This window comes from Theropithecus gelada, chromosome 10, assembly GCF_003255815.1.
Source record: "Theropithecus gelada isolate Dixy chromosome 10, Tgel_1.0, whole genome shotgun sequence".
Lineage (NCBI taxonomy): Eukaryota > Metazoa > Chordata > Mammalia > Primates > Cercopithecidae > Theropithecus > Theropithecus gelada.
In genome coordinates this window covers 91,116,879-91,136,298 of record NC_037678.1, presented here as the reverse complement: position 1 = coordinate 91,136,298, position 19,420 = coordinate 91,116,879, and the positions used below count along the sequence as shown (strand labels likewise).

Here is a 19,420-nt window from a genome sequence, read left to right as displayed (position 1 = left end):
TTCAGCCTGCTCAGAAAATTGCCGTGAGGGTTTCTCTAGTAGACATGGTCAGGTTTGGGGATATTGACCTATCCCAGCCCCATCTTAAATCCCAGCTCAGCAGAAGCCATGACAAGAGCAATCTGGCATCACTGAACAGCCGGCTCATTTCAAACCCCATTCTCAACTCACGACCCAAATCAGCTGTGCACGCCTCAGATCTAGGCAGAAATAGGCTAAATTCTCATTTCAGAAGGGAAACCCCCACAGTTCCTGGGCTGGCAATCATTATGCATGGAAACATGAAAACTCTACGTAGTCCCAGAAAATTTCACTTTGAGAAATTCAGCCATGAATTATAGTTTCTAAAGATTTCACAGAAAACGTTTTTTTTTTTTTTAAATCAAACTTCTGACTAAATGTCTTTGCTTAATGTTAAAAGCAAAACTAATCAAGACTAGTCTAATAAGATACTTAACATGAAAGTATCTAATGCTTTGTGGGCACTGATCAGCATAATGAAAATACCCTGCCCTGTGTCCAAGGTATATTTGTAAAATACACAAATGTAGTAATAAAACATTTGAAGATAGAAACACTGAAAACATGCTAAGTACCTAGTATTCCTCCCACCCCAGGAATATATATTTTTCAACAGTTAAAAAAAGTTGGTGCTGTGGATTCGTGGTTATTTTTCTTCTGTCTCTTATAAACGAATTTGCTGCATTTCTGGTGGAAGCTTAGCTGTCTGTGTTTACTAATTTAGATCTGGGTAGTTATTTCTTGAGCATCACCCGGCATCAGAACATGGCTTATTACAACTATGTTATTGTCACTTTTAAGGAATCAGCTTCGGAGAAATCCTAACTTCCACGATTAAGAACTACTCAAATCAGACAGAATGGAGAACTTGGCCACTCCAGAATGTCATCGTCAGTCCTGTGATGCTCCTTCTCTCATGTTCAACGGAAACAATGAATTCCTAACTAATGTATTCTAGGACAGGTGGAGTTCTAGAATTCTATGACAGGATGATAGGCCTAAAGTCCCTTCAAGATTTACAGGAGACCCACAGCTGGCCACTTCATTCTCATAATCTGCCACACATACGCCAGCTTTCCAGGTGAGGCAACGCAGAAACAGCAGGTGGCAAATACCTGGACACATAGTGACTGCAAACATTTTACCTTGCATCCATTCTCCTCAACGAAAAACACACAGCCTTCCAGGGGAGAAAGTAATGCACTCTGCTCTGGGAAGGATAGAGAACAGAGAAGTTTATTTTACACTATCCGTCCAAGAAAACAATCGCCATAAACCAGTGCAAAATGTGCAACAGAATCAATAAGTGTGTCTTAGCTCTGAGAGCCCAAATTGGTGATTTCCTCTCCTGTTCCTCAGTTGGGCACGTGCCCCGTTCGTTAATGCTGGCTCGCATCATAGACAGAAACATTCAACCAATTTGTAGCAGGTTATTTTTTACAAATTCATACCAGAATGTGTACAAGGGACAGGGAAAACCATACCGAATGAATGATAAGTGATCAGTGCTTAAAGTAAATACAAGGGACGGCACGGGCAAGAATCCACAGTTTCAATAAATACAAGTGAACAAGCATGGGTGTGTCTTGACTGGGTGGAATTAGTCTGCGTAATAATTCAGCATCATACAAAATCTAGCAGGGCTGTTGAGCGGTGATTGGCAAAAACGTTCACAATAACTTACGCCCTTGAGCGAGTCTGCATGTAACACATTCTGTGGTTTCAAAGGTGTCAGTTCTCTGTTTTCTTCTTCCCTGGCCATCCCTCCAGGAAGGGAGGGGTGCAGCTGGGCCAGCTTGGCGGAGGCGCCCCGTGAGGAAGGACGTTTGCCCAAGAGCCAGCGGTCAGGGTCCAGTGTACTCAATACCAAGTGGCAAACTGGGACTTAATTGACGACGTCTGTGCAAAGTGCGCTTCTCTCCATTTTCCAAGAAACCAGTGTCTGTAACTCCTGCATGAAAAGCAGTGGTGGCCTCTGGGTCACTCCCTGTCACCCCAAATGCCAAACAACAAGAGCGCATCTCAGGGACTCACAAGTCGGGGAAGCTTCTGTTGTTGACTGCCTGGCACCTCATGGATGGGTAGTTTAACTGGGGCCCCCTTGTCCAAGGCAGGCTAGAACTATTGCTTGAAAACTAGAAAGAACCTAGTGAGAAAGAGATGGTGATGATGGACATGAGGGAAGTTGTCTTCTTCCTCCAAAACCTTGTGCCCCCCAACCCCAGGGGACGCCCATAAGACTTTAGCGAGGCGTCCTTGGCTATAAAATGTCATGCATTTGTTCTCGGTGGCCTTGCCCAGTGGCTCCTCTAAAAAGCTCTACATCCATGCATACTCCAACACGTCTGGGACGCAGGCCCAGACAACACGGCAGGTGCAACCTTTGGGTCATTGATTAATCCGGAGCCCAGTGGAAGAAGATGCAAGAGAAGTTCTTCATCTCTGGAAGAAAAGGAGTAAAAAGGGAAGGCCCCCAAAAGAAAACAATCCCCCCAAATCCAGTAACCTAGGCATCATCTCCAAACCAAACAAAATCCCAAACACTCTCTGTAATCAACGGGCCCCCTCCTCTCTATTTCTTCAACAGTCTCAGGTCACAAATTAGGTGAGTCTTCCATCAAATAACTTAAAAAAGGAGGAGGGATTGGAATCAGTGTTGCCTGGCTCGGGCCAGTTAGCAGCCAGTTTTTCTAGAATCTCAGTCGCTGTTCCAAGATGGAGCTGGAAAAGTCACGTGGATGTTGGATGTCTTCACACGGAGGAGGCAGGAAAGGGTGGGTGGGCATGACCCTAGGATTGGGGAAGTGACGATGGGGTAGGGGAGAGCCTGGGCCACCAAAACAGGAGTGGAGGCCTGAGGACAGCACAGGAGAGACGAACGCCGTGGCCCCAGGGTCCTGTGTGACTCGGGGTGCGGCCAGGTCTCGTATTGCACAGAAAAGAAGGAGCTGAGCCTCTGCGGGCACCCAGCGGCTCAGTGGTCCCCGCACATGGGCAGGTTCACGAAGGTGAACACGTTGAACTCAGTCATGATGGAGAAGCACAGGAACACGCCATACAGGAGGAGGCACCCACAGCCCAGCTTCTTGTCCAGCTGCCACTTGTTCAGGTGGACGCCGAACACCTGCAGGGCACAGAACAGGTTCAGAGGGCACCAGGAGGAGGCAGCAGCCTCTGGGGGGTTGGTAGGGGAACCCAGGGGACCCAGGGAAGGGCTGCTGTCTGTGGGCCTCGGGCAAGGTTCTGATCCTCTTTGAGCCTGCAAAATCCACCTCTCGTCTTGGACTGTGGGAGGTGAAAACATCAATATCAGGAAGAAAGGAAGCCAGAAGCTGCTGGTTGTAGAAAAATAACTAAAACAAATGGCAGGACTCACAAGCACATCCCAGCAGCCAACCCTCTTCCATGGAGCTCCAACACCACACCCCTGTGGGCCCTTCACCTGTTCTGGGCCTTCCCCATCTTGCTCTAAGCAGACCCCTGCTCCCCTGGGCACACTGATCCCTCAGTCCTCAGGCGGCGGCGGCTGCATCTCTTCCCATGGCTGTTCTGGAGGTGAGGAAGTTGCTCCCTCCCCACAGCTCCTCATGGCTGCTTCCAGACCATTTTCCTTCTCTCCTCCCTAAAAACACTGAGCCTGGAATCTTGGTTCTTCCCACAGTTCCTCTTGGTTCCTCCTGTTGCAGCCAACAATGTAACCCCGGCCACTGCCCATCCTTGAAGCTTTCTGCCCCAGCTCTTGCCAATCTCCTCTGCACTCCTGCTGACTTTCTCTGTGATTTCAATGCCCCCGGAGGGGAGAGGGTCTTTCCAACACCCTGCCCCATCAAGTCCTCATCCTTCACCTGGCCTCAGCCACTCACACCCACCAGCCCATGTGCTACCCAAATATAAATGAAATAAAATTAAAACACAGCTCCACATTTCAAGTGCTACAGCCAACCGTAGCCAGTGGTACTGTCCAGCCCAGCTGCCGGCCATTTCACTGCAGAAAGGTCTGCTGGGTGGCACTGGGGCCTAGATGTTGCTATTGGCACTGACAGAAGCATCTGTGTTATCTTAGCGTCACACATCCCACTTTCTGACTCCAATCTCTTCCTTTCTAGTTTACTCCTCCCGATTCCCCAGCTCCCACAACTCTGCAAATGCCCATAGTCCACACCTCATTGATACCATCACCAATTCTCTACACTTCACCCACTTTGCCCCTTTCCTTCTCTCCTTCTTCTGCTTCAATTCCACCCACACTCGCTAGAGTCACTCCGGGGCATCCACCCTGATTCCCTGGCCTCTCTCTTGCTCGGTTGTCCTTGCTTGGCTAAGCCACAGCCCTCCAGTTCAAGCCAGGTTCCAATCTGGTTCATGCCGCATCCGTGCAGCTGACCATCAGGGCTGGAGGAAGTCGGCCAGCCATGCTGATGGGTCTTATTTTAAAAATCGAGACCACTGACATTAAGTGGGTCATTCATGCTTTTCAGCAGGCATCTCATCCTTCCCTAGTCCCTTGTCTCTCCCTTCCCCAGATGGCTACTTCACACCTCTCCCCTCTCTTCCAATCTCCAACACTCGCTTCCCCATCCTCACTTATCCCCATGGCACAGAGCTCCCAACCCCACCTCCCTGCCTTCTCTCCTGGCAGTGAGCTCAACTCCACCCTGCATGCCCCAGATCCCATCTCCCACACTGCTTAAGGACCTGGTTCCAGCAACTCCCTCTCTTGCCAGCCACATGCCCCAGCTCCATCCCTGGGTTATTCTAAATGGCATACAAAGATTCTGTTATCTCACTCATCTTAAAATAACACTTTTTTCTGAATTTCCATTTTTCTCCTTTCTTTACAGTCAGATAACATGAAAGAGTTGTGAATGTCTGCTCACAGTCTCCAATCTCACTCCTTCCATTCTTTATTAACTTATTCCACTCAACTGCACAGCACTACCCTCTCATTAGCACCAACGGTTTTGCATTGCTAACTCCAATGACCAGTGCTCAGGGCTCCTCTCCCTGACTCAGCCCATAGCTCCCTCCACCTGGAAAACCCTCCAGTAGGTGGCTTCCAGGACCCCGCACTCTCCTGGTTTTATTCCTGCATCTCCAAACTGTTCCTTCTCTGTTTCTTTTGGTGTTTTTTCCTTATCGACCTGACCTGTGAGTGTCAGACTGCCTCAACACTGAGATCTTGGGCCTCTTCTCTTTTTTGTGTGCACTCACTCCCTTGGTGATCTCTCCCAACTGTAGGGCTTTAAATACCATCTACACTATGGTGTCTCCAGACTGAACATCTCTCGTGAACTTAGGCTTATATTTCCAATGGCTTTCTTGACCTCTTCCCCTGGATGTCAAACAGGCATTGCAAACTTAAGATGTTTAAAATTGCTTTTCCTCCCCCAAACTTGCCTCTCTTCAGCATTTTGGCAACCTCATTTTGACAGCCCAGTTAGTGGTTAGCCAGGTCTCCTGTAGATGGTATAACTATAGCATAGCCTAAAAAGTCACATGGTAGCTATGAGTGTGCACCCTGGTGTCAGCTGCCTTGTTCCTCCATTCACTTGGTGTCAATAAAAATGAGTCAGTTAGTTTCTCTAGGCCTCAGTCGCTCATCTGTATAATAGGCTGACATTAGTGACACCTCATGGGGGGCATGATGAGCTCCAAATGGGAAAATATGTATACAAAACATTAAGTATACGGTGTTGGCTACTACAACTGTCACCACTCCACGTCATAGAAGAACTGCAGGACCTCCTAAACCATAAGAGCACGAATGATGTCGATTTTCACTTTTGCATAAGGCAGTATTTGCTTTGGTGAAATCTTGACATTCAATTCACACCCTGATCCTATAAACTACTTATCTTGCTTCCTGCCTGTCCTTCTGAATTCCCATTCTCTGGCATATTTATGCTAACAACATGCCAGGTGTAACTCAATGACTATTTCCTTGAAAAATTAAGAAAAAAACATATTGTGTCTCAATGCTTATTAATGCCAACAGCATATTTGTATGTTAATGGATGCTTCATGTGGATGAGTCTATGCGTTGGTGTGAACTTGTTCCAAACACATCAGTTGAATTGGGAATATTAAAGTACACAAGTGGGCGTAATGGCTGAGACAGCAGTGGAATGGCCTCAAAATGTACTGTCAATAAAATATATTTTTAGTTTCCAAGTATTAGTCAAATTCATGGATTCATGTGGAAACCTGGAACAATCAATGAATTGGAATCTATCTTTCCAAGACTAATATTGCAGACAAAGTGGGATCTTCTCTTTGCATTTGGGAAAACAGTATGTGTTCTACTTAAGATAGGGTCATGCCTTTGAGAGGAAGGCCGGCTTCTTTCAGAAAGGGAGAAGGTGTTCTAGTGGGTTGCTAGGACTCACTTCTAGAAGAAAGAGCCAGGAGATGGGACACGGTGGCTGCTTGTCTCCAGTCACCAGGAGGCCAAGCTCATCTAGTCTCCAAAGAACCCAAGGGGAGGAAAGAACAGGCAAACACAAGTACGAGGAGAGAGCTGCCAACTTACCGTGACAAAAACAGAGGCCAGGAGCAAGCCCACAGAGTAGATCAGCCCCCTGCTATTCAGCCGGATCTGTAAGAGAGGGTTAGAGTTAGGCTTCTGACAAGCTAGGCTTCCAAAGCAGAGTTAGGCTTTGGAAAGGGCATCTGCCCACACAACTCTGAGTACCAGTGATTCCACGTCTCTCCTCTAGAATGAAAAACCAACAGACAGCTTCAGCAGCCAGCTCCGCAGCTTACACTTGAGACGTGTGCTCTTCTGGAAACCCAAGGCTTGTCTTTGTCTTGTCCACTCTCAGTCCCATCCTGGCCTTACCCTCAACAGCAGGGTCCTGGCTGGAGTGCCCCACGGCCACCTGAACTCTCCATCTGGGACTGTGAGATTCTTGTGGCCCACAACATATCCCTGTCCACACGTTCCTTTACCTCCGGGGAACTTCTGCTGTCTCAAACCCGAACTGCTTTTAGGATGAATTTCACGACATGGGCAATGGAAAAATATGAATAAACTTTTCATCTCTTTTGCACCAAAATGTCTCTGTCCTTACCCTAACTTGATGGGAAGAAGTGGAGGAGGGTTGCTGTTGTGGGCAAACAAAACAGAAGAAAAAGTTAAAATTCCATTTCTGATGTTAGTAAAGGGATTCTGAGAGGTTTGTTTTTCACACAGTGGGGAAAAGAGAAACGTATTTGGAGTTCCTTCTTTTTTTTTTTGAGACACAGTTTCACTTTGTTACCCAAGCTAGGGCACAGAGGTGTGATCTTGGTTCACTACAGCCTCAACCTCCCAGCCACAAGCTATCCTCCCACCTCAGTCTCCTGAGGACTACAGGCACACACCATCACACCTGGCTAATTTTTGATTTTTTGGTGGAGGCTAGGTCTCACTGTGTTGCCCAGGCTGGTCTTGAACTCCTGGAAGCAAGTGATCCTCCCACCTTGGCCTCTCAAAGTGCCCATTACAAGCATCCCAAAGTGCTCTCAAAGTTTCCAGCCTTGGAGTTTCTATAGAATAGCACTGACCAGCAGAACTTTCTGTGGTGATGGAAAGGTTCTATATCTGTGCTCTCCAACATGGGAGCCATTAAGTACATGTGGCTGTTGGGCATTTGAAATGTGGCTCATGCAACTGAAAAAAAAAAAAAGCAGTTTTAATCTCGTCCTCAACCAAATTTACATTTAAAGAGCCACATGTGACTGTGGCTACAATATGAAGCAGAGCAGGTAGAGAGTACTGGAGTGCTGACTTGGCCGACAAAGGTCAAATAGTTTCTTTCATGACGTAGAGAAGACACTGCATCTGCCTTTGACCAAAGTCACGAGGCCGGCTGCCCCAAAAGAGAAGAGATTCCTTAGAGCAGTGGTTCTCAGAGGGTGCTTTTGGGGCCAGCAGCAGCAGCAGCATGCGGGAACTTGCTAGAAATGCAGGATCTCAGGCCCCACCCAGAGCTCCTGAATCAGAAACACTGGGGCAGGGCCCACGAATCTGTGTTTTAACTCCAGGTGATTCTGATGCACAGGAAAGTTTAAGAACCACTGATTTAGAGAAAGTATAAAGCTCAGATCCACTTCTTCTGGTCTCCAAGGGTTCTGGGGAAGGGATCTTGATATTCATCTTTCACATGCTCTCTTGGAAATGCTTGTGTGCATTCAGGTTTGAGGACAACAGGCCCCAATCAATGTACACTATCCTGCAGGGAGTGAAAAGCTTCTCTGTGTTCATGGGAAGGGAAAGTGAGGCTGGCTGATTTCTGCATTGTTTTCATTAAACAACTAAGTGGTGATTATCGAGTAAGAGTGGTTCTGGGCCCTTCTGACACGGTTTAAGGTACCTTGTGCCATAACAGCACCAGTTCAGTACTGGTGTGTGCATACCGGAAGGTGTCTCCATAAGTGGGTGTGTCAGGTTTATTTTCTGACAGGATAGAAAATATGGACACCATACGCCCTAAACAGCCAACCCTTTCTGTGAAGATGTGACTTAGGGATGTCCTGTCATGGAGGGATTGAGCTGGACTCTTTCTCCAGTGATCTGCAATCCCTGCGAGTCAACCATTTGCTGGCCCCCAGCTGGAACATGCTTCCCCGCCACCAAATGCCTTCCCGAGAATAAGGAAAGGCTCAAGTCATAGCTCTATGACACCAGAGCAATGGCTTAACCTGGTTAATTCAGTGTGGAAAAATGGCAGATTGGCCCCATCGCAGTCCAGCTGGTGGCGTAACTTCATGCACACACTCAACCTGACTGTGGGTAGACTGTTCTACTTTCATCAGCTGGGTTGGTGTAAAGAGGACAACACACTGGACTGCGTCACAAATGTGTTGCATTGAAGGAGATTTTCTTCCTCCAAGTATTCTGTCCACACTGACTATGATAATCCCCTGTGTTCTGGTCACTGTTGAAGGGGAGAGGTGGGCTCCTCACAGCAAGATGGCAACCCCTAGGAGAGAGGAAGAGGCTCTTGGAGCTATCCTCAGTCACCCTTGGGTAGAGGTGAAACTGTAGATAAACACTCAGGAATCCTTTTGAGCTCTTAACTTTCAGCACTGCACACACAGATGCCTTCTATGAGGGACAATGCATTTCCAGCACGGCTTGCCCTCTGAGCTCCAGGGTCAAATCCTTGTCAGCAACAAGAACTTAGTAAAGTGATTTCACGCCCTTAAGAAACCAAGAGAGCGAAGCTCCTAGCAGGAAAATTCTCTTTGGTCAAACATTTTCAAAAGGAATCCTGTTAAACCAAAGTTTTTCAACTTTACTCTTCCTGTGTTCACATGAAATCTCGAACAGCGTGGCTGAAATTCTAAATTTGGCTCCAGAGGCCAAAGGCAACTCACTATTTTGTGGAGTTTCTATGTGTTTTTAACTTCTCACCTTTTTCTCTATAGCCTTCCTTTGGTCATGAACTGCTACACGCACCCAGGAGTATATTTTTGTGTTTTCATTGTGAGAGACCTGGGCTCTCAAAGCCTATATTTACTCCTTGCTGTCTGACCCTTGTACTTCCACAAGGATGTGACAGGCAGGAATGAGGGCTCCTTCAGCTGCCTTCTGGCCCAGCTCAAACATCTCCCGGCTGCTGCAGCTATGGATGGTTTGGGGCAGGAGTCATAGCCTCTTTTTGTTTTTTTTAGAGACTGGGTCTCACTGTGTTGTCCAGGCTGGAGTGCAGAGGTGAAATCACAGCTCACTATAGCTTTGAACTGTGCCCAAGTGATCCTCCCGCCTCAGCCTCCCAAGTAGCTGGGACTATAGGCACACACCACTACGCCCAGTTCATTTGTTGTTGTTGTTGTTGTTGTTGTTGTTGTTGTGGTTTGTAAAGATAGGATCTTGCTATGTTGCTCAGGCTGGTCTCAAACTCCTGGCCTCAAGCAATCCTCCAGCACTGGCCTCCCAAAGTGCTGGGATTACAAGCATGAGCCACTGCATCCGGCTCCAGCCTGTCTTTGTAAACACAATTTTATTGGGACTCAGTTCATTCATTTATGTGTTATCAATGGCTATTTTCACATGACAGCAGCTGAGCTGAGTGGTTTTGATGGAGACAGTATGATCCATAGGGCTTAAAATATTTCTTCTCTGGCCCCTTATAGAAAATGTTTGCAACCCTCTGATTTAAGGCATGGACTCCGGAGCTAACTTCCTGGGTTTTGAATCTCTGCTTGGTCACTCACTTGCTGTATCATCGTGGACGGGTAACTGAACTTCCCTAAGCCCCAGTCTTTCAAAGTGTAAAATGGGGGATAATATAGTTCCTGCTTTGTCGGTGCTTATGAGGTTGAACTGAATTAATCCATGTTAAAATGGTTGAAGAGGGCCTAGGGTATAATATATTCCCAGTAACTGGGGGCTGGGTCCACTTCCTTGCACCCCCGAGGCTGCTTCTTTTCTAAACCTATCACTGAACAATAGCTTACTAGATTGCAGACACTGCAAGGGTAGGAACCACGTCTGACTTTACCCTCCACCTGGCACAGGGCTGGGCACAGACCACGTGCTTAAAACATAATTGATGAATGAATAATACATGTCCATGAGATCTCATTTTGAATATGCATTATAAGGAGGCCAGTGTTCTGTGGGGCAGCGGGGACTGGTCAGAGTGAGGTTAGAAGCAGAGAGACCCCAGATGCCATTCCCTGGATAATGTTCCAGAAGCAATGTGGTCTCTGCCCAATGTTCTCTCTCTCCCTTCCCCACTTTACTTAATTTATTTTGAGTCTATGTAGTGTTTTTAAACCCAGCATGCTGCTATGAAAGTTTTCAAGCATTCAGGAAAGTTGCAAGAATTATACCATCTTTTTTTTTTTTTTTTTTTAAAAAGCAGGGCATGTCCACATGTGCTTGTGGGGACTTCAAAGTAAACTGCAGAGACCAGGCCATTTCACCCCTGAGCACTCCTGTCTGCATGTCATTAAGTAGAGTTCATTCACAGTTCATGGGTCTTTTATTCTTAGATGCCATTTTTATATAGTAAAATTCCCACAACAAAATTGTACCATTCAACAGGTTCTGAGAAACGCATACACCCATGCAACCCAAACTACCATGACACAGAACACTTCCGTCATTCCAGAAAGTTCTCGGGTGCCCTCCTGCAAACCTCGCCCGAGGCAGGCACTGCCCTGTTTCTCCACCACAGGGCAGTTCAGCCTGTCCTAGAGCTTCATAGCAACGGAATCCTGCAGCGTGGACTCTTTTATGTCCGCATCATTTTAAAAGACTCTTTCAATGTTTTCATTGCATCAACAGCTCATTTATTTTTACAGCAGTGTAAATATGCCATGGTGTGTTTAATTATGCTCCTGTTGATGGACATCTGGGCTGCTTCCAATTTTGGGCTATTAATGTCTATTACTTTTATAACTCAAAAACAAAATGAAAAGAGGCCTGTAGGGCTCCTCCTTCCTGAGAGGCTAGCCATTAAGGAAGATGCGAGGAGGGCCAGGAGTTCTGTTAAGGACCTCATGTCACTATCTCACATCCTAGCACCCCTTCTCTGTAGTTGGCACCTTAAGCACACTCCTGAACCCTCTTTGAGACTTTCGGTCTAGCTAGGTGGGGGTCTCACCTCCTTCCCACCTCTACTCTGCTCATCCCGCCCTAAGTCCTTTTGCCTCTTCCAAGTTCACCATTGTCCATATGGTGCTGATGTCATCCTGCTTGTGCTTGGGTTGGGGCACGTTCTTACCAGACCAGCAGGTCCAAATGATCAGAAGGCGGATGCCTGGCTTGTGAGTTTTTCCTCACTCTAGCACCTAATTCCCTCACCCTTCCAGTCCCTGGCTCCACATACTATATGTTTAAATGAGCATCTGGGCCAGGTGTGGTAACTTATGCCTATAATTCTAGCACTTTGGGAAGGTGTTGTGGGTAGATTGCCTGAATCTAGGAGTTAAAGACCAGCCTGGGCAACATAGCGAGATCCCATCTCTACAAAAAAATAATAAAAATTAGCCAATTCTGTTGGCATGTGCCTGTAGTCCCAGCCACTCGAAAGACTGAGGTGGGAGGATCACTTGAGCTGGTGAGGTCGAGGCTACAGTGAGCTGTGATCCCACCACTGCACTCCAGCCTGGGTGACAGAGCAAAACCCTTTCCCAAACAAACAAAAAAATGAGCATCTGCTGCCAGGCGTGGTGGCTCACACCTGCAACCCCATCACTTTGGGAAGCCAAGGCGGGCGGATCATGAGGTCAAGAGATCGAGACCATCCTGGCCAACATGGTGAAAAACTGTCTCTACTCAAAATGCAAAAATTAGCTGGGCATGGTGGTGCATACCTGTAGTTCCAGCTACTCGGGAGGCTGAGGCAGAAGAATTGCTTGAACCTCGGAGGCGGAGGTTGCAGTGAGCTGAGATCACGCCACTGCACTCCAGCCTGGCGACAGAGTGAAACTCTTGTCAAAAAAAAAAAAAAGCATCTGCTGGTGATTCTTAGCATGCGTGTGTGTGTATGTGCATGTGTTTGCATGTGAGCATGCACATGTGTGCGTTTCCCTGCATATGTTTGCATGTTTGCATGCATGTGTGTACGTTTGCCTGTGTGTGTTTGCATGTGTGGATGTGTGTGTTTGCTTGCATGTGTGCATGCATATGTGTGGCATGTTTGCATGTATGCATGCATGTGTGCACGTTTGCATGTGCTTGCATGTGTGTATACGTGCATTTGCCTGCATGTGTTTGCATGTGTGCATGTGTGCATATGTGTGTGTTTGCCTGCGTGTCTGCATGTGTGTGTGTTTGCCTGCGTGTGTCTGCATGTGTGTGTGTGCGTTTGCCTGTGTGTGTCTGCGTGTGTGTGTGTGCATTTGCCTGTGTGTTTGCATGTGTGGATGCATGTGTGTGCGTTTGCCAGCATGTATGTGCATGTGTGCGTGTGTGTGTGTGCCTTTGCCTGTGTGTGTATGCATGTGTGCATGCATGTGTGTGGCATGTTTGCATGTATGCATGCATGTGTGCACATTTGCATGTGCTTGCATGTGTGTGTACGTGCATTTGTCTGCATGTGTTTGCATGTGTGCATGTGTGCGTGTGTGTGCATTTGCCTGCGTGTCTGCGTGTGTGTGTTTGCCTGCGTGTGTCTGTATGTGTGTGCATTTGCCTGCGTGTGTCTGCGTGTGTGTGTGTGCGTTTGCCTGTATGTGTCTGCATGTGTGTGTGTGTGCGTTTGCCTGTGTGTGTCTGCGTGTGTGTGTGTTTGCCTGTGTGTTTGCATGTGTGGATGCGTGTGTGTGTGCGTTTGCCAGCATGTTTGCATGTGTGCATATGTGTGTGTGCCTTTGCCTGCATGTGTCTGCATGTGTGCATGCATGTGCATACTGGGAGGCAGTGAGGCTGCATAGCAAAGGGCAAGAGTGGAGAGTTGATTGAGAGACAGGCCATGGTGAGGGTTGGCTTTAAGCTGATCTTTGCAAGTAACAAAGCAAGAGGGCACCAAATTGTTTTTTAATTGAGGCATAATTTGCATAGAGTAAAACGCACAAATCTTAAGTGTTCTTACTACTGGATGAGTTTTGACAAATGCATATACTCATGTAACCCACACTTCAACAAAAATATAAAACATTTTCATCATCCCAGTAACTTTTCCTGAAGGCAGCAAAACACTTTCTTGAGGCATGCTAAGCCAAATGATATCACCAAACCCTTCTCATCCGTGAATGACCTTTGGAAAGGCCTGCACAGTGTTGAACTAGATCATCTCCCTCCTCCCTGCCTCACAGACACAAGGAACATTAAGTGCCAGTGCAGAAAATCTTCAAGGCAATACTGATCTGAGAGCATGTGAGGCACATCTTGGATTGTTCAGTCCTGACATTTAATGCTGTTTTCATTGCTTGCCTTAAGAAGCATGCATTTTCATTCTCTAATTCCCTCTTGGCAGTTGTTGTGGAGGAAACAGGAGGGTATCTATTTCCAAAGTCAACAGGAATTTAGCCCACAGTGCATGTATATTTTTCAGTACGGATGCAGACACAGATACTCATTCATACCAAGTTTCATGCATACTTGCTGTTCATAAAATAGTTCTTTGAACCCTATTACCTTTGGAGAGCCCATACCCCCACCCTAAAAGATTCTGATTTCCCCAGTACTACAGTTTAAAATCTCTCTATGGCTTGTGGTCAGCTCGACCCAACCAACAAATTCTTTTAGGAAAAATAAGAAGCCCCGGCATTTTTCCTAATTTATTTCTAACTTGGAACATATGTGGCATGTCATTTCACATTTTCTTATTTGGGTAGTTTTACACTTGTTTGGGTGTAGTTTCCAAATGGACGTTCCCAGCTGTGGCTTTACATTGTATAATATCACTGGGTGGGAATCTCTTTGTTTGAACAATTAAATGAGGTAAGACAGTGACCAAGCCCACAGAAAAGAAGCAATTTCATGACAGTTGCATCCCTAAGTCCTTTAGTCATTTAGTACCACAGTGCGTTTAGTTCCAGTGGCCACTCATGAAGTATGCAGAGTGAGTTTTGTTCTCCACATTTGACAGATGAGACAACTGAGGCTCAGAGAGGTTAAACCACTTTGTCAAGTTTATGAAGTTGGTGAGGGGTCAGGTCTACACTTAGAGTTGGGCTTTGCACCCTAAATTCTTAATTTTGTTATACTCTGCCAGGCACAGCAGAAATCCAGGGTATAGCCTCCCTTTACCCTCTAAGAGCCCTCAGAAGTGCATCTGGACCTTTCCTGCCTAGCAAATTTTTTTTTTTTTTTTTTTTTGAGATGAAGTCTTGCTGTGTCACCCAGGCTGGAGTGCAGTGGCATGATCTCAGCTCACTGCAACCTCCTCCTCCTGGGTTCAAGTGATTCTCCTGTCGCAGCCCCCCAAGTAGCCTCCCAAGTAGCTGGGACTATAAGTGTGTGCCACCACACTTGGCTAATTTTTGTATTTTTAGTAGGACAGGGTTTTACCATGTCTGCCTACCATGTTTGTAAGAGTCCTGAATGAACTTTAAGAATCGCAGATGCCCCTGCAGCAGTTGCCATCAGTACTCACCCACGTCCCCCCCGTCTCCCTGAGGTGCCATTTTGGTGGGTGCCAGCTGCCTCCCAACAGCCATTCCTGCCTCCGTGCCTAGGACTTTCTCCTGAACCACAGAAGTGCCAAGAAACGAGCAATCCTAGAAGCTGTTCTCAGCCAATGACTCTGAGGAGTGGGTGCAAGCTCCCTTGCCTCTCGGATGGAGTCATTCTGAGACAGAAGCTGTCCCCTGTTTCCCAGACTCCCACTGTGGGAGTCAGCCCTGGTTGCCCACTGTGGTAATAGTCTTGCTAGAACAGTTGCTGTGAGCTGCCTTCCCTCCTTCTCTCTCTCCACTGTCATACTGCTCCCCCTCAATAAACTCTTTACCCTGGATCCTCATCTTAGAAATGAATAGTTTCTGAGGGACCTAAACTGTGACGAACAAAGAGACTGATTCGGCTTTCTAGGTAAGCCCTTCCACAGTAGGATCTGGAAGAACCCTTCCTTCCCCCGGGCATCACCTAATTTTCCTAACATAGAGCCTGAAACTCAATGGTCAATATTAAGGGAATTGGGTGGTGATACTTTTGCTCCCAGGAGCTATGCTTGAATAACCTTGAGAGGCCTCATTCATTAAGACATCACCACACAATCCCCAAGTTACCCATCTAGTTCCTGTGGGGATGGTTTGTAGACAACCCTAGCAGTGGCCGTCTGACACGGTCCTGTTTCTGTGGTGTAAATACTGCCATCACGGCTGATTTCAGACTACCAACGTGGCATCACCGGAGGAAGCTACGAAGAGTTGCACATGATCGCTTCTCTGGAGGCTGTATGAGGTGGCTCCAGCACCCTACTGTCCCTGGGGGCGAGGGAAGGAATTTGCAGAAAAGGGAAGACTGGTTCTAGCAGAGGGAGCAGTGTCCTGATGCTGGGAGCCTGAATTGGGAATGGTTGCCATACAAGGTGAGAATGAAAGACATGGGAGATATCAAGAACTAATGGGTTCATTGATTCATTCCACAGAAAGCCCTCTGCTAGGTGTTAAGGAGCACGAGTTGAGTAAGATACAGTTCCTGCCCTCAGGGAGTTAAGGGGGAGGCACACACATCACAGAATATACCCCCATGCTGTCATACAGGTCCTAAATTTGGCGGAGGGTAGGCTTCTTGGAGGAGGTGATGGTTGGTTGAAAGTGCTGGTCTTAGAAGAAGGACCTTGGACAAGGTCTGATATACTTGGTTGCTCCAACCTCCTTATAACTTTCTTCTGGCTCTGTGGTCCCCTTTCTTCTGATTCTCCACATCTCTGGCTGGCCCTTCCTCAGTCTCCTTCAGTGAATGTTTGTTTCTTCCCCCATCCAACATCACAACATGTTCTAGGCCCTCTCCTCTATCTACACTTACCTTCTTACTTTGTTACTTGCAATTAATGCTCTTGATTCCCAAGTTCATATCTGCAACCAAGACCTTGCCTCTGAACTTCAGACTCATCATTTCCACTACCTGCTTGACATCTCCATTCCGATGACCCGCAAACATATCAAACTTTATTTGTCCTAAATGGAACATTTGGTATTTCACCTTAAATGTGTTCCTCATCTCCCAGCTTGTCTCCCCATCTCCATGAATGGCACCACAATACCCTTAGTTGCCCAAGCAAAGAATCATATGTTACTTATGATTCTTCTTCTTACCCTCTCCATACATCTGTCAGAAAACCTTATTAATTCTCCCTTAAAAAGAATCTATTTTTGTCATCAGCTCCTTGACCTGTCTCCCCTCATCCACTCTTGCCTCCTGTGCATTTACAAACAGCATTGAATGGAATCTTAAAATGTAAAGTGAATCATGCCCTTGCCTTGCTAAAATCCTCAATCGTAGTTATAATAGCACCCGGAAATTTTGCAATAGTTTACAAAATCCTTGCCTCTCCCGACTCACCTCCGCATGAACAGCTGTTTAGGGGCTAAAGTTAAACCAATTACCAGGTCCTGTTATTTTTTTCTGTAGTCTGTTGCTTAGCTTTCCACTGATCTCCAGTTTTACAGCTACTGTGGAGGCAGAGCAAACTGCTGGTCTCACTTCCTCTCCCCATAATAGGTTTTATATCCACACACTTTCCATAACCTCATGGTGGGTGGATGCATTTTTTCTGCTTCCTGATTTGGGGCTTGGCTGTGTGATACTCTTTGGCCAATGGTGTTAGCTGACCTGATATGAGCCTGGATCCAAAATGTGTTTCCGAAGCTGGGTGCGTCTTCTTGTGCTCTTGCTTTGAGAAGAGCAAAACAGGATGTGTCTTCTTTGAGACACATCATGAGAAGACTGTCTTGAGAAGCCAGTGGTCCAAAGAGAATGAGAGGCACATGGAGCAGACTCATATGAAGCCTGCAGCCAAGCCCAGACCAGCCACACACTTGTCAGCCACAAAGGTATGACTGAGAAATATACGCTAATGGATGCCTGCCTTTTGTTACTTAGCATTATGGAGTAACCATAGCTAACAGATACGACTATCCTAATCCAATCACCCTATTTTCTCTTTCCTGCAAATGCCTTATAACTGATCTTGTTGCCATCAGTCTCATCAGGCTCTAATGCTTTCTCTATGGAATTGTCAGAATCTCCTTTCTAAAAGGCACACATGACTATACCTCTCCTTCTCATGTACCCTTCATTCTTTCCATTACCATGGCCTTTACCATGCAGCTTCTCTCTGTCTCTAGTTTCATTTCTGCCACTTTGTTTCAACTCTCCAACTCCTCACCCCTCCCATACTCCCCCCAGCCACAGAAGCAGCCCTTGGGTCCTTCAGTGCAACAAGTTTTCCCATATCTTGGTGTTCTACAAGCTCTTATTTTTGTTTGGAAAAAAATTTTCTCACCTCTCTCCACCTGCTTGTCCTGATAATCTTGGATTCTCAGAATAACTGTCATTTCCACCCCAGCATTCCAGATCCCCTGATCACTGCCACACACTGCCTAAACTTCTGTATAAGCAGCCCTTAGGAAAGCAGGCATCATATCTTGTTTTGGAATTGCTTGTGCAATTCTGTCCTTCCATAGCTGTATGTCCAGGAGCATAGGCTTCTGCCTGTCTTGCTTACTGCACCACCTCCAGTGGTTACCAGTGTAGTACACAGAAGGCACTCAATTAATGCTTGGTCAAAGAAAGAATAAACCAGGCAGACAGTGTGGGGTGAGAATATTTCTGGACAGCTCTTCTCTTTGTCTCTGTTGTTTCTGGACTCTGGTGGTCTTGCTTGGAGACAGAGAGACAGACACCCTCCCTCCATTGCGTCTCAGATTTATTTTACATTTCTAAGCCCTAGCTTAGAAGTATATGCTTTGCCCTGGCTTCCTGGAGCCTGCATGAGACTTTCTCAGCTCTCTTAAAGCTTGTGGAACAGACGTTCATCACCATAATGGAACAAGAAGTGCTCATTTTCCAAGCTTTGACTTTTAGAAAGATTTCTTACTTTGGGCACTTAGGTAACTAGCTGCCTCCTGAGCAAGCCACAAAGTGCTAAGAAATGTCAAAATCTGTAAAACTGCATTCATCCTTCCCTGCCAAATGCTTAAACCTAATGCCATGCATAAAACAGCTGTCCGGATGGTAATTATCAGATAATTATGACTTGGAAATCCCATCTAGATGAGACAGAAAAATTGCTTCAAAATTGTTGGCAGGTCCCTTGGGAGGTTAGGAGAGGCCATTAAACCCACAGTGGCTGCTCAGTTCTGATGTCAGAGATGCAGAAAGATGTCATGCGGTCACTACCATGCTACATGAAAGGAGGCTTTCGAGTGTCTTTTTGGAAATAAAGCCTCTCCTAGGAAAAGCTTGTGGTGAAGAAGAGGGCAGATCAAAATGCTCTCAGCAAATAAGCCCTAGATTTGCTTTTCCATGAACCTGGGATTATTTTTCCAAATAACGTCTGCATTTCGGTATGAGCTTCATGGTGATGTCCCCCCACCCTGCCCAGTGTGGCTGAGCACGAGGAATTGGCCGCTTGAAGGCACGCAAAGAGAGCCAGGGAGGGACCAGGGACTGAACAAAGGATCCAGAGCAGTTCCTCCAACCATCAGACAGAAACTCCCTGTAAAAATATCAGTTACCATGGCCCAGGGCAGCAGTGAGGGCAGCCCCCATGATGCCTGTTGGTACTTTTGGGATAGAAAACTGGGGATCAGAATTTGCTCCCCTTCTAGCTGCTCGCTTCTTTATATGAAGTTGAAGAGGCCACCTAAGCATTAATAAGCAGACCCCGCCCTGTCTTTTAGCAAAGATTCCAACTCAGGGATGGATCTGGTCTGAAATGTCTCCTCTGAGCCCAGAGTTACGCAAGGGTGACCGCTGTGGCATGATTTGCTTTGGCAGTAGTTGTCAGTGCTT

At 46.7% G+C, this 19,420-nt stretch overlaps 1 protein-coding gene across 1 annotated transcript in view; it reads right to left on the bottom strand.

Moving 5' to 3' along the window:
• Nucleotides 1-1,239: 1,239 nt before the first annotated feature.
• SLC24A3 (solute carrier family 24 member 3) overlaps nucleotides 1,240-19,420 on the bottom strand; it is a 498,945-nt gene continuing 480,764 nt past the window's right edge. Inside the window, exons 16-17 of the mRNA XM_025400528.1 lie at nucleotides 6,551-6,616; nucleotides 1,240-3,145 (exon numbers count right to left, since the gene is read on the bottom strand). Of these exons, the coding sequence (XP_025256313.1) occupies nucleotides 2,996-3,145; nucleotides 6,551-6,616 (216 nt within the window). The 3' untranslated portion in view covers nucleotides 1,240-2,995. The remainder of the gene's footprint in view (nucleotides 3,146-6,550; nucleotides 6,617-19,420) is intronic.